This window comes from Homalodisca vitripennis, chromosome 4 (genome assembly GCF_021130785.1).
Source record: "Homalodisca vitripennis isolate AUS2020 chromosome 4, UT_GWSS_2.1, whole genome shotgun sequence".
NCBI classification, from domain to species: Eukaryota; Metazoa; Arthropoda; class Insecta; order Hemiptera; family Cicadellidae; genus Homalodisca; species Homalodisca vitripennis.
In genome coordinates, this window is record NC_060210.1 from 15,531,819 (window position 1) to 15,548,412 (window position 16,594).

The window sequence follows — 16,594 nt, forward strand, 5'->3', positions numbered from 1 at the left end:
CATACACGTAAAACAATTGGTTGTACGATTTGCATTCAACAGTTAGAATTTTGTCACATGTGTGAGATAGTACGAGGCGTGTTCAGAAAGTAAGTACCTTTTAAAAAAAGTAATACAATTTTATTTCTACACGAAAGCCGGTTTCACACTTTACGTTCAAAAACCTTATTACAGAAAGAATCTCACAATCGGCAGGATCACGAATTGTCTTAAAGATTTTAAACGTTCAGAGAAAACTGACAATACAACGTAGAACAACTAAAATGGCGTGAGTCGATAGTGAAAAAGGATGACTAGTGCGCATGTGCGGAACACCGATTGCAGCTCTTCGGCAGCGTAGTATGAAACGGTACTTACTTTCAGAACACCCTCGTAATTCAGACGATTAGTTGATTGGAGATATTATGGGATTTCAAATAGCCGTTGTCCAACCAATGCCGCTCTGATGACGTAAAATTGACGTTTGTGGGGAATTCAGTCAGTCATCTGCACATTGGCGACAATGTTAGTTCAATCGAGGTTTGGATGTGATCGTGATATCAAATCATAACCTCATTTTCTTTGTTTTAACCTATGTAATCTGACGACCAATCGGATCATGTGTTAGGAGCAAGATTGACCAAGATTGATCGGCCGATTAAAATCGTCTGAAGGATCGTTGCTTGGAGGGGGGCTTAACGGGTAGAACAACCCAAGATAAACTTCAGTTCACTAGTGGAAGCAAACCTTGCATTAAGAAGTGTTGGGTAATGCTCACGAACACATCGTTGATCTCACATACTGTAATAACCATGCCCTTTCCACGAACTCTGTACACAATTCGGCGACATCACAGTCTTTTGGCTTGCATTGTCGATCTTTATTCATAGTTTCACGAATCAAGTCTCATACAATACTATGGGATTAATCAATTCCTGATTCAAGGAGCTGTAAAATTAAGTTCTCAAAGACAAAAACCTTTCTTGAGATTTTACCAGTTTTACAGGTAGATTTTAGGTTTTTCCCTATTGCGTAAAATTCCCAGCTTATTCCTAGTTGGGTGACCACCCTGCTCAATACAGAATACATTTTTTTAAACTTTAACTATTGTGAAGCATCGATTTATTGCAAAGGTTGAAATTTTTTGTGATAAAAGTGTCTTACTCTGAATCTTAGGTGATGATTTTTGAATAAAGTTGCACATTTCATATAAAGAAAAAATGTAATCAAAATAGACTTATATTCAATCCGATCTATACGTATGATAGATTTACACAATATTCTTATTTGAAAAGTAATATACACATAGTATATACAAAAAACATATTTACAATACTTAATGCTACAGGAAAAACTTCAATTAAAGCAGTCAGTTCGGGAAACATCTTCTCAAGAAATTCTTAAACCTAATTGGTTGACTAAGTCAAAGACTAAAATTGCATGTTATCGTCGCCAGCCACAATGTCGTCCCACATGACTTGAACCATCTGCACAGACCCGTCCTCGGCCACGGACAACATCTGTTTGGCTCCGTCGATGTCACCCTCCACCACGTAGAACTGCCCGTCTTCAGATTGTTGTACCTGTGAAGCACCAGACGTAACTGTTATTTTTTAGAATTAGCATAGACTACGATGAACAAGTAAATGATAATTTTTTTTATCCATCCACTCAGATTAAATTAAATCTTAACATTACTGTTCTTAAGTCACAACAGGAAGACAAAAATTGATTTAGCAATCTAGATACAAATTCCACAATTAGAAAATGGTATCTTATATACGTACGACATAATGCAATGTTCATTTGCTATTCTTATCAATGGATTGTGTATACATATAAAATTATATTTCTGTTTTGAACTCTACACATATGATTTTTTATTTTCTACCTGCACCAATATGTGTCATCTACTGTGGCGTACTGTTTACTCAGTTACCTCTCCCTCCTATCCCACCATGCGTATTTGTCTCACTAGTGCTTCACATTCCACGAGTCCCCAAAAATACACATCCTGTACAATTTAGAATGAAAATGACTCCAACACCAGTCTAAGTCAATCATTGCTGTCACTTTGTTTAACAAATAAATTCCCTTCTACACTTTGTTTCATGTTATTAATGCTTTTATGGGATACAAACTCCCATAAATCAAAGAAAATAACATGTTAGGTGCTAAAACGAAATTCATAGGCGCTAGATATTTTGGGAGGAGGTAATCCTGTCGCCAAACTGTCTAATGTGTCAAACTTTGGGTTTGAGTTTAAAGATATATGTTTAAATCTTGTCTGTGACCGTAGTACTTTATTTACTGTCCTCCTTTATTCTGTTTGATTAGATCTACCTTACAGAATGGGTAAAACAATTTGAGCTTTTTCGTCATCGATTTTCTTTGGATCTCTTCAGACGAACAGGACTCCAGATTCCAGGAATCAAATCTGAGACAGTGTCAGATACCAAACGCTGCAATGAAAAGGATGATGAACTGGAGCTAAACTCAAAACTCAGTTGAATCAACCCTTCCTACCATAGCTACGTTATTTATTTATTTATTTATTATTATTTCAATGGCATCCGCCAATATACAATAATTTCACAACATTTTCATGCAACTTAAATATAACATCAACAAAATAAATAACAACTAATTAAATTACAGAAAGTAGTGATTATGCAGTGGAATAATAAATAAGTATTAAGATTTGTGAAATAATGTTACAATAGTGAAAAATCACAAACATCATCTCCAATTGATATTAAGGGGAAAAAAACTCTATCACTCATTACTGTTGCAGTCTCTTTTTAAGGTGTGCGATGCTGTCATAAAACATATCACCATCGGAAGGAATGCTGTTTCCACGCCTATGAAGTCGAGCAATAGGACCGTGATAGCTGTAATTGTTTGAGTGGTGGCAGGTTGAAAACATATTTCTGGATCTGGTTCCAGCAGGCACCAAGAGGGATATCCTACTCAGAAGCTCTGGTGAATCGATCCCCCCGTTGATAAGCTTGTGCAGGAAAATAATATCAAACATTCTCCTTCTGCGCTCCAGCGTAGGCAGAAGAAATTCCTGCTTCAAGTGCGTTATGTGTAGAATACAAAACAGTGTCACAAGTGTTGTGGTTCTGTGGGTGTTATAGGCCTAGTTTAATTATAAAAAATGTTACTATTTTACATTGCGTAAACAGTTAGGAAATAACATTAATGTAATACATAATTTTTAGTTGTATAGTTATTTTTAACCATATTTTAAAACTTAACCTTGAAAAGATATTCCATATAACGAACAAATAACTGAGAGTGTCAATGACGGTAGGCTGTAGTCCGCAATAGGAGGGGTTGTAAAAACTCCCTTGTTGTAAAGTTAGTAACAATATAAAAAAAAACCCACAACACAATTTAAAATCAAAAGATGTTATTTATAATTGTAGCATTGGTTTTAATTCAATTAATTAAAATTTAAAAATGCTAAAATTATATAATTGTTTTTAAATATAGTAAAATATTTTTAGGATTCCTTTATTTTGAAAACAAAATAAAATAATTTTATTTTAACCCTTTGAGTGCCACAGCGTCGCTAATTTTGACGCTACGAAAAGTGCATAAAGTGCCAGCGTCGCCAATTTTGACGTTTCGTATTTCGATAGTATTTTATATAGTACAAGATTATTTGGGCCAAATAATCAGACGGCTGTATTCAATAGGTTCCAAACTATCAATAAATACGAGTTTTATGTTGTTTCTCTACTATTTTATCTGTGAAACTTATGTTGTTTGGGTACTTATCAAGAAGCCACTATTTTTGGACGAGTTTTCCTTATCGGGGACAAAATAAATTACATTGTTAAAAACAACTGACTTTATTTAACCTATTTTGGAATGTACAAGTTATTACGACAATCAATTAAATCAAAAACTATAAGAACAACGTTTCATTATTCGGAAATGTCAGGTCATTCGTGTGTCTATTTGGAGACGATTTGGAGATAAGAAGTATGACTCATCGAGTATTTTTCTATTCATTATGGAAGAAGGAACGTATAATGAAGTTTATTTTGATCTCTGATAAGGAAAACTCGTCCAAAAATAGTGGGCTGTGATAAGTACCTGTACGATGATTCTGTCTTACAGTCACGCGACGTAGCGGACGAGTACCGTGTTGCGTAACGGCCTTTCTTGTTGTTTATGTGCCGATAACCAAGCATTTGAGTTAATACAAAATAAAATAGTAACTTATGTAGTATTTTACTGTATTTCTTTACAAAAGTAATGTATGATTTGAGTTGTGTTCAAGCAAAAAACGTGAATTTTCAGTGTAAATATTATTAGGGTTATTATTTAGTAAATGTAAACTTTTATGTAAATATGTTAGCAAGTATTAGTTTCTAAATTTACTAATCATAATTATTTGTGTTGTATTAATGTTTTATTAGATTTATTGGGAAACCTACATCATTACTAAGTAATTTCTAAACTCTGACAAATGAAGTACAGTTTATAAAATGTCGGTACCGGGCAGCATTTTGTTAATACATATAATGCCATGTTTTTAAAATTCTATAATAAGATATTACACATGGGTTTTATTTATAATCATATGGCCTTTATCATGGTATAAAGAAAAAAAAATCTTTAAAAATACCGCATACACACAAATTAGGTCGAAACTTCACTTTTTATACAAAAGTAAAAAACTTTTTTTATAAATACTGAAATTTTTTAATTTTTTAAAATTAAATTTTATTTGTAACGATATGTATCATATTCTGCATTTAATAAGAAAAAAAACAACAACAAAATGATGGAAATCTGTTTGGTAGTTATTTTACAACAGCTTTTTTCCCAAAAGCTTACAAATATGCGAAAAAAAACAGCGTGGCACTTTATGCATATGCCTTCGGAAAGTACCCGTGGCACTCAAAGGGTTAAAATATATTTTTAATTTTGGATGAAGAAGCCTTATACTAAAACTTTAGAGTCAATCATATCAATAGGTAATACCTGAGCTAAATATGTGGTGAATAACTACCATAAAAAATAATTAAGATTTGAAAATGAAATCAATAAAAACAATTTATGGTAGTTTGTACCGAAACTCCAATTAAGATTTTATGAACTGTATACTAAAGAAACATCTGAAGAAAGGATATTTAGTAATGTTCCAAAACCTATCAATTACTGACCTTCTGCAGAACGATGCCATTCTCGTCCACCATGCAGATGTTCTCCTCACCCATGTCCATCTCAACAACAGCCCCATCCATGTCTGGTCCTTCAACATCGACTCCAGGCTCTATCCCCTCCTCCACCTCCTGACTGTTCTCCACCACCTCTGCCTCTGTATTTGCCACTGCCGCTTGCTCCGCCTCTGCCTCCAGCGGAAGCGGCGGAGGCACTTCTTCAGCTGCCTTCACTGTCGCTGACCTCTCATTGTCCTCCGCTTCCACCTGTACAAAGCACGTTCGTTAACCTTTCAACCTAGAAATTTGTGACTTACAATATAAAATTTAAACTTTTCCAAGATGCCTTACGAATACGAACTACAAACTACACTAAGTTTATTGCCCAGTTTGACTAGAAGTAGCTTAGAAGCAGTGAAATTTTTCCTCTTCAACCAGAGCTTAATAATTAAGTTACTCAGTGTTCATCTGGCATATGAGATAATTAACCTTTGGAAGCCAGCAACTGATATACTTAACTCAACAAATATAAGCGTAAACTATGATCAATTGATTTTTTCGGCTAGAAAAACGATATTCATGACTGACTCTTTTTTGATCTGGTAAACCTAGCTTAACCATATGAGCGGACAGCTTAACCATATGAGCAGACAACAAATTTGGTTGATGCAGTACATCATTCTGAATGAGAATTAATGTTCAATACAGTTAAAAATAACAAAAACCGTATACCATTGGTAAAAATACTTTCTAAACTTTATTTTCATGCATACAAAATTACTGACCCATTACTATTTTAGCTATAAAATAAAAAAAGTTTTAACTTTCTATAGTTACCAATTTGGCTTCTGCTTGCATTGCATCGAAAACAAAACCGCTGGTTTGGAAAATTCCTCTTACAATAATATTATTCGTCGTAGAACATTGTAGTTGATACTACTGTCAACATCTAACTTTGTAGAAGAAGTGGTCAATTGAGTATTTTTAAGTACAATTATTTATAGTTTTTTATCTAGAAATTTTATAAGTAGGGTTTACATTCCGCATTGTTTTATGCTGTAAGTTGAAAACAAAAACAACTGATCATAATTTAACTCACAAATCAATGATAATGATAATTTTCAAATTTTTATTTGCACTTCCTGAAAGCCAAAGAGTTTTACTTTTATTTGAATGGTATAACAATTCTCTATGTCTAAATATTCATTTTTAGCATCTCTTGAAAGTCTGATCTTTTTGCGATCTTGAGTTTTAAGCAGGTATCTATTGTTTGTTGAAATTATATCCGTTTATTGTGAACAAATTACTTCTAATAAGTATTTTAGAGTGTTTTAGACTACTTTTTTAAAATTTCATCAGTTGAAAATAAATAATGTAACACATAATAACAATCCTCAGATCTTTTTTACTGGTAAAATATTTTTCAGTACATAAAATTTAGCTTTTTTTATTCTTCATAAAATATGAAATTTTAGATCATGAAATTTGTTTAACACTTTGCTGCTTGGCCAAAAAAAGTGAGTTGGTGGATTTAGTGGACTAACTACACTGTAAAAATGCCGAACTCATCATGAATAATTTCGACATTGACACACTCCAATATTGGAGTTATTTGGAGATGAAACTCTTATCTGGTTTTACTGACTGCTAATGTCAGGATGCACCGGCATGTCAATAAGCACTAGTGAGTAAATGCACACGACATGCCCAGGGATTGAAAGGGACGTTATATAATTTCATACAAATCCACAGTTTGTTGCTCTCATACTAATTTAACGCTTTCACTGCCGACAACGTCATTTGACGGTGCCAACTTTTACATTAATAAAAATGCATTTAAACATATTTAGACTTTGGCACTGATATGCATTCACCATTTGCTTGTTTTGATTTATTACTCTATGGATTATGATCTATGAAACGTTGTTGGCAGTCACCTGGAATAGCGGAAAAAAAGTGGTTTATTACGAACTCCTTGTCGCGTCGTGGTCGCGGCAGCCGTTTGTTGTTGTTCTGCTAATTCGTCATCTGCATTGTTATTGCTTTGCTTGCTATTACTTTAGTTTAGATTGTTTTCTGAGTAAATATAATTAATCATGAAAGTATTGAAGAAAATCAAATGCTAGAAGAGTTACTCAGATTTTAAAGTGACAGTGAAAGTGGTCATTTATTCCAAAATTACACAAATAATGATCCTGATTTTACTACCAATGGACTTGTTGACATTGAGTTTTACTCAAAAAATCAAATATCAGCATAATAGTAATAAAAACTTGTATCCGTGTGTTTTTATAAAGTAAATGGTTTGTTAGCTTCTGATGAAGATTTTGATGATGGCCCTGGAACATGTGGGTTAGGGCCCCACAATAAAAAAAATTCTTCAAACATAAAGGGATTTAAATTGTAAATATTTGTAGATATAGTGAAAGTAATTCAAATACTGAATACAGCAAATAATAATGAGAAATATATTTATATTACAGATTAGAACATGTTGATGTTTTTAGGTCAACCTTTGATTTTTTTACAAAAGAAATTATAATTTTGTTTTAAAACAAGACTTTCTGTTTGAAAATATTTATGCATGAGCATTTGTATTGAAAGAGGAAGAGTTCAGCTTTGAGAAAATGTAAGTACCATGGATTTGTTATAATTGGTTAAAAAATGATTTATTTAAAAAACCGTTAAAACGGGTGACAGTGTAAGAAATTTGTCAAAATGAGGAGGCGGCAGTGAAAGTGTTAAAGATGAGTTTAAAGCACATAAACTCGAAGAAGGAAGAATCCTACCTGAGCGTTGTTCTGTTTCTCCTCCTGTTTTTTGGGCTCGCTGTGCTTGTGGATGTGATTGATCATGAAGGAACTGTACGGTGTCGTATACTTGCATCTGTCACACTGCATCCATACGTTGGACTTTGCTTCCTGCTCGTTGTGTGCTTTGGCCGACTGCTTCTTCCGTTCCTACACGTACATCACATTGTACAGATATTTAACACCTTGGGTGACAGATTACCTCTCTGACGAGTTTATATTTACCATACAAATACATTACTACTAATATTCTTAATGGTTAATTAATCAATAATTTATTGTCAGAACACAGAGTGTATAAAAACGTCATCAGTTATAGGATAACAACAATCCACACTAGCCTATAATTATTAAGTACAAATATATTTTTAAAATTCATCAATCCTTTAAATACATGTTTTCTTTACTACCTGAGTAAAGTACCCTCAGTACATCTTTATTACCTCAAGAGTAAAGTTTTTGGTCATTTTGCAGGACATTGTCAAAACAGTGAATATTTTGTTTAATAGGCCTTGGCCTAATTTAAAATTACAATTTAGTGGTCCAGGTGTAAAATTAACTAAAAAATAAATAATAGTTTAAAAAACTAAAAAAACCACGCTTTTATAGCTAACCAAACTAAAAAATAGAAAATAATTTTTAATTGCAAAGAGTTTATATTATGGTAGTAGAAGGCAAAACAATCATTCATAGTCAATCACCTCAAAATAAAATTATAATAAAATTTAAGTTATTAACAGAATAAATTAATTCAGGGTAAAAAGCGTGGGGTGCTTGATATATTAAATATTACAATCATTCTATCGGTAATTATCTTTGAGAGGAGACTTATGAAATGTAGTAAAATGCACCCCACACTTTTTACTATCGCGCGCTAGCTCTATCTTTTTTACTCCACTACAGAGATAATGATCTATAAAAGAATTTATTAATCCTGGTGGTCCTTATAAGGATAATGGAAAACTATGATCAAATTATTGCATTGTCATCGGTCCTTGATACGTATGCAAAGTTTCAAATTAATCAGACTTCTGGAAATTAGTGAAAATTATGCTCAAAGATTCCGTTACATACATAGATACAACCAAAGCTTATAAAAGTGTGTTAAAAATGTATAAAATACATTGATGTTAAAGGACCAAAACCAGGTTAAAAGTTACCCTATATATAAAAGTACTCACTTACACTATAAAGCATTTTTCAGTTAACCATAACTTAATAGTGGTTTTAAACCTGTTTAGGGACATGCCTTTGACGTCACTAGGTAATGCATTGAATAACTTAATGTCCTGATATACAAAGCTGTTTTGAGTGCTAGGGTAGTTACATCTTTTTGTAACAATACTTAGCCTATACCTTGTTTCGTAGCCATGAATATCAGCTATATGTTGAAAAGCATAGAGATTTTCTTTAATGTACATTAGTGTAGAAAAAACATAATGAATACTTAACATGCAATACTAATTTCTTATATACATGTCATAGTTGTATCGTTATTGATCTATACTATTATGTAAAAATCTAATGGTGTCTGTAATTCAATAATGTAAAAACTACTGGATCGATTGTATTGCAATTTGACAGGAACATTCTTAGGGTGCCTGGTTAACATATATAGGCACATTCCTATTTCAAAAATCCCTTCGGGCTCTGACCCACTGGTCTTGAAAACTCCCCTTTTACTTAATCAGCAGATACTAATGTTTTGTACTGAATTGTTTCTTTGTAAACATTATAATGTGACAACACAATCATATTCTCACTTAATTTAGGTACCATTTTAAATTTATTTACGTTTATAGCTTGAAAGCATGGAGTAAGCTTAACACGTTTGCAACAAAGGCTTATTTCCAGACTATTTTATTTGCAGTTAAATTTTTCAATAATAGTGGTAAAAAACCTTAAATTTTAACGTTAAATGTAGATTTGGTAATTTTGCACAAAAAGATTTATTTCAACGTTTTTCTGTGTACCTAAAAAATTAAGCAATCATGTGCCCGACGGGGTACACTATAATCTAAGGTATTTATTTAAATGCATGATCACATTTAACAAACCACCAAAACAGGCAAACAATAAAAACACAATAAGGAAATGTATAAAAACATGTACCTCATCAGGTACTTATTTTCTGAAGAAGAATCCGATTAAGTTCAGACTGTTCTGACGATGGCATTTTTTAACATTGTATAGGAATGGATATTGTTGTGTAGGGGGGGGGGGGCGAGGAAGGAGTGTTAATAGTTTTGATTAATAAATAAATACTTTAAAAAAACATAAACTGATTTGCTGGTACCAGTGGACGTGGGGGCTGAAAACCAACGATGTTCTGAGCACAGACTGGATGAAGACCAGAGCCCTCACCGGTGCTGGAAATAAGGTCATCAATTCGAGCCCACATGAGTTCCAGGACAGCTTCAATCATAATTTTGGACACGTCATTTTAGGATGAGTAAAACAATTAAAATTGTTTCAAGTATTGTGGTCACATGTTATTTCCGCAGCAAATGTATTTCAATAATGTAATGTAATTTAATGATTGTTTATTCGATGGCAAATAACATACAATGATATCAAAAATTATCACAAACATTAATAAAATACACATCCAATGAGATAGGGAAATATGTGAAAATATACAATGTTGTATTAAATATTACTTACATGAAATGTTGGTAATGAGGGTTCTGTCTTTTTAACTGCTGAAACATAAAGAGCAGATTAGCAATATTTGCACCAAAACATAGAAATATTACATTGAATAATAGTACAGTGCCAACAGAATAATCAATGTTCCAAGTCTCTCTGAGATAATATTTCAAACATCTTCATGTTCCCTACAAAATCTGAAATTGAAAATATCAGTTCAAAATAGTAGGTACGTAAAAATATGTTGTTGTTTTAGGACAACATTTTAGTCAATATAAGATTAATTGGTTACAATACAAAAATGAATACAGCGAAAATAACTTTGATCAGAACTTAACTTTTAATTTGTTTAATAAATTACAACTACAGATTTGATTAAATGATATTAGGACGTATGGGAGAGTACTATCATATGAAAGCAATATGAATTAATTGGTTTATTAACTGTGCAATCAAAAATCCTTTCAAAGATTATATTAATACCAATCCAACCTTACCAATTAACCTGCATTCTGTTGCCAGTTCAGTCGTAAATAATAACAAGGCATTTGGACCCAAATTTGAGTTTTTGGTATTGACAGAATAATACTGCAAGTGAGACTATCCACGTTTATTCTTTCTTTCGTTTTATATTCAATATGATTATTTTGTATATTGGTGGGATGGCAGGATTATTTATAACAATTATTTAATTCCTTGATGTGAATTGTTACATAAATTAGGCATCTATCACTGCAAACGGTAATAATTTTCTTAGAATTAATAAGTTTTTACTGCCCTGTGAGAAAATTTTTCCCCTTACAGGTGTGGTAACTGTAAATCAAGTTGTAAAAAAAACACCATATCCACCTGCTAGCACAGTTAAAATACAATGTCATCACAGAAGCTGAATCTAGTATACAAACTAAAACTTTTAACATGTATAACATACTCTTATATTTCGCTTCTAGACATATGTTAAATATATTTGTATAATATCTATTCTTTTCTGTGTTAATCCTAACGTACCAGGTTTGACGATGTCTGGATGGGCGGGTGGAGGGGGCAGAACCACCTTGCTGTTGGCTAATTCTCCTTCATCCAATCCATACTTCTTCTCTAGGAACCGCAGGATGACTGAACGCACTGAACTCATCTCCTTCTCCAGTCTGTCTAGATTGTTCATCATCGTTGTGCAGCTGCGGCAGATTATGTCATCTTCCGATATCACCACCATGTACCTTAAAGCATAATTTATGGATTAACCAATAATCTACAATCAATTTGGATTATACAGGGTGTATCACAAACTCTCAGGTGATCTTTTCCGAATTTGTTCTTTGGGCAAGATAAAAAAAGTAATATGGACATCGGTAAAATATTAAAAAACCAAGCAAAACATAACTGGAACAAAATTAAAATGACTGAAACCGAGTATTCTTGTGAAAAAATGTGCCAAGGCTTTTTTTGTACAGATTGTCCAACATGGTTTCATGTAAGGTGTACAAACATAAACAATGAGGACTACAAGAATGATTATGATTTCTGCTCATCATTTCAAGTAAGTGATAGTGATACACTGTCAGATAACTCAGACGTAAACATAGATCTGATTCAGGAGTTATCAAACTTTAATGGAGTTGTGAAAACTCAGAATAAAGATCTTCATCGTGCTAGGGAAGAAATTATGAAACTAAGTCATGGTTCACAGTTGGAAATAATAGTCTCGGAGAAAGAAAAAACTATTCGTGTGCTGAAAAAGAAGTTGTAAAGTATAAATGAAATTAAAATATCTGAACAGAAGAGAAGTACATTTTTATCGAGACATGGCTTGCCAATCACACTCTTCAGCTCTTAAAGTAATAAAAATAAATTGTTTAGCACAGTTAAAAAAGTTACTAAAATGTCAAAAACTAACAATTTGTTAACGATAAAGAATCCTTCAAAAGCCCAAATCCATTTGAATTCTTTCGGTTGGAGAGAGTATGACAGAGGATCGTATTCAAGTTACTCCAGAAAATGCAAAGGAATTAAAACTCCTAAAGAAAATGTAAATCTGTGCAGGCAGTCTTCGGGCATAGCACAAGTGCTTAGTTGTGAAAATACTGACGGTAACAGCTAGAAATGTTGACTACACAGTATAACACTGCTTGTTGAACAGTTTATGTGAACGGGAGTAGAGAAAATCAATGCAGTCTTGAAAGAACTCGCTGCTGCAATGTGACAATGTTACGTTTGTGGAAGCCAGCAAAGCCCAAGACATCTGCACGCCACGGTATGCATCTTAACAACCGGGGAAAGATATCACTGGCAGACTATATACACAATGTTGTGATAAACTTCACCATGCAACTATCATCATTGGAGAGCAGAACTGAGCATAGGGAACAACCAGCTACGGCATCTGGAAACTCCACACCTTTGCGGCGGAACATCGGTCATAATCACATCATAATAGAAAACAGTACACAGTAAGAGACTCTTGCACGATTTATCACCTGAACTTTTCATTTATAAGAAATAAAATAGATGAGATAATGAATCATTAGATGGTTGTAAGTTTCATATTTTGACTGTTAGTGAGCACTAGATATGTCCTGATGGATCAAATTTTTCCATTCCTTCCAACTTCTTCTTGAGACGGTGGGTGCATTATTTTTTAAAAGAAAATATAGATTGTCAAACAGTTAATGTGAAAAAATTTCTGCAGATTGCGTATTTGAATTAGCTACCTTGATTTGCAAAAAATAAATTCGGTTATTTCAACAGTTTACTGGACACCTAATAAGCAAAAGATATCAAAAAGAAAAGTGTAATATTTCAGGAAACTAATGTAAATTTAAAAAGGAAACCATCATATACACATTTTTTTCTAAATGTTTTGTGTACACTCATACACTTATATGGGTTAAACATCAATCCTACAAGAGGCAATGCTTGCTTGGATAATATTTTGGCCCAAATAACAAATGAAGATGTAACATGTAAAGTCAAATCAAATCAAATCAAATCAAATCAAATCATCTTTTATTGCATTTTTTTTACAATTCAACATTGCATCGCAATCGTCAAGAAACCCCTTATAATTATAGTTATAAGCAACCCCTTATACATTCACACACACAGTCAAACTTACATCTTCATACATTCTCTCAAACACATTCTCACTGACCTCAGATCCTATGCTCTCATAAATCCCAGCGGCTCATCATGAATTCATCGACAGAGTAAAACGCTCTAGACACCAGTAGGCGTCTTAGACGAGTTTTAAATTGATTTTGATTGTTGGAATTCTTTATACTTTCAGGGAGCCTATTGATCAGTTTGACACCAACTTCTTGAGGTAGATGTTGCGACAACGCCAGTCTGTGATGCTGAGTTCGATAGTTGTCCCTGCCTCTTGTTTCATATTGGTGAACGTCCCTGCCACGAATCAGAGTACACCTTGATCTGCAGTACGTAACCACCTCAAAAATGTAGAGGCAGGGCAAAGTCATAAATCCAAGCTCCCTAAAAGATTCCCTACACGACTCTCTGAAACTCAATTTTTGTATGATTCTGACAGCCTTTTTTTGAAGTCTGAATACTCGTTCCAATCTATTTTTGGCACAGCCTAGGTCAGCCCTCTGTCAAGGAACATTCCCAGAAACTTTGTAGAGTATGTTTCCTCTAAAAGGACATTATCTACAAATACAGCTGGCCCATCCGAACGTGTATTCTGCCGAATGCAGAAATGTACAAAATTTGATTTGGTTTGATTTGTTTTCAAGTTCATTTCAGAAAAGAATTGAATACATGAATTCACTTCAACAAACGTTGTGATTTCCAGTTCTTGCAGTGTTTTGCTTTTAAAACAGAGAGTCGTGTCATCAGCATATTGAACTAGTTTCCCATGTTGGATCACCGAGTTCAATCTACGGACATAAATCAGGAATAAAAGAGGCCCAAGGATAGATCCCTGAGGGACACCATGAGGCATTTTGATTTTGTTAGATGTGACGTTCGAAATCTCCACGCTCTGATCTCGCTCCCTTAGGTAAGAAGCAAGCCACAGCTGCGGGAGTCCCCGAACGCCACATTTCTCCAACTGGTGCAGCAGTGTCTCATGATGCACAGTCAAATGCCTTGGACAGGTCAAGAAATATGCTAAACACATGTTCTCGCCGTTCCAATCCATCGACAACATTTTCCAAAAGGTTGTTCACAGCGTCAATTGTGGATTTGTTTTTTCTGAATCCAAATTGCTCTGGATTCAGAATCCGCTTGTTTTCTAGAAAGCTTTCAAGTCTTTCATAGAAAATTTTTTCAAAAATTTTGCTGAACACCGGAAGAATTGATATGGGCCGATAATTGCTTGGAATGCAAGGATCGTCCTTCTTGAAAATTGGAATGACTTTGGCTGTCTTCAAAAGAGAAGGAAAAGTTCCAGATTCGAATGAGGAATTTATCAGTTTTGTGAGTGGTCCTAATAAGTGCCTGAGGCACCGTTTAAGTAACCAAACTGACATCCCATTTGCGTCACCTGTTTTCTTCGAATTCAGTCCCTGTATGACACGTGCTATCTCATCCCCACACACAGGAGGCAGAGCCATGGACGCAAAGTAATAGAATTTCATATTTCTGACCACGCTGGGAGTTTTAGTAAGTTTTCCTAATTAAAAACTTGATTCCAAAATATAAATATATATATATATATAATTTTTTAATTGATATTAAAAAATTTATCAATGTTATATAATTCTGTTGTTGTAATTTCTGAGGCTGTGTTTTACTTGTTGTTGTTATTTGTTGTTTGTTTATTTGTTACATACCTGTTTTAATTTGTTATTTATTTATTTATATTTTAAAATAATTTAAATTGTGGCGTGACTGTTTTGGCAACTTCATATTTTGGGTACTGAATTTTCCTTGTCTGGACTTATGCTAATTTTTATATTTTATACATGACTTGTGTCGATGCTCGTGTAAGCTCTATGACAATAAACGAATTCTTATTCTTATTCTTATTCTTATAAAGGCAATTGTTAACAACAAAAAAATATTAACACCCACCTCCATTCAAAATTTTAGAGATAGCCTTGCTCAGACACATTGGTCACAGCTGCAGTGTTGTTGACAATGTATATAACTATTTTATTAATTTAAAGACAAATTCTTTTGAAGAATGCTGTACAATTAAAACTTTAAAGATTAATAACACTGGAAAAACTAAATTTAAGTGGTTCACAGCTGAACTAAAGCAAATTATGAACTGCATGGTTGTTTTATATGAAAAGTTCAAGAGCAGTATACGTACAAGTAAAGTAAGTGAATATAAAAAGAAATAGTTATTAATAAAAATTACACTAAACAATCTAAAAACCAATGCAAACCTATATGAAATATCGTTACAACTTGAACAAATCGTAATAAACGAAATCTACAAAACATTATTTTCTCTGAGACTAACGATTATTTTAGTAATGCAACAACTCAAATTATTAATACATAGCAAACAAGTGCCTGATAGGTAAAATTCTGCCATTAATTTTGTAGATAACTGTATGTTACAGTGCAATGTTAAAAAAATTAATTTTAAGTAGAAAAACTTAGTATAAGAAATGTTTTTAAATGTGTGTCTAACTTAAGTTTTTTTTTCAAAGCAAAGATTTTTACAGGTTTTCAAACAAGGTAATTAAGGTGATAATAGGTGTCACTGAACATCCATTAACATTTCTATTTACCATGATGCTTGAAAAAGGTACATTTTCCAAGGTTTTTAAGATTACTAATACCATCCGTTTCTTGTCCATCGAGCTATCGTCCCATATCGTTGGAGCCAATCTTTGGCAAAATCCTTGAGTACTGTGTAAAAGAACAGCTATATGCATTTTTGACATTTGTCAGTACCTATTTAAAGATCCGTTTGGGTTTCTTCTGGACTTATCTACGATTATGGCTGTTGAAAAAGTTGTTGAAAATGTTGACTTACATTAGTAGACTTATGTAAAGCATTTG

The 16,594-nt window shown here is 33.2% G+C and overlaps 1 protein-coding gene across 2 annotated transcripts in view; it reads right to left on the reverse strand.

The window, feature by feature from the left end:
- Window positions 1-1,182: 1,182 nt before the first annotated feature.
- LOC124358982 overlaps window positions 1,183-16,594 on the reverse strand; it is a 29,936-nt gene continuing 14,524 nt past the window's right edge. The window contains exons 3-7 of one of the 2 annotated variants that reach the window (XM_046811280.1): window positions 11,627-11,838; window positions 10,634-10,668; window positions 7,949-8,119; window positions 5,163-5,426; window positions 1,183-1,562 (exon numbers count right to left, since the gene is read on the reverse strand). In XM_046811280.1, the coding sequence (XP_046667236.1) occupies window positions 1,410-1,562; window positions 5,163-5,426; window positions 7,949-8,119; window positions 10,634-10,668; window positions 11,627-11,838 (835 nt within the window). In that variant the 3' untranslated portion in view covers window positions 1,183-1,409. Of the gene's footprint in view, window positions 1,563-5,162; window positions 5,427-7,948; window positions 8,120-10,633; window positions 10,672-11,626; window positions 11,839-16,594 lie in introns of both variants that reach the window. The other variant, XM_046811279.1, reaches the window with a different exon arrangement.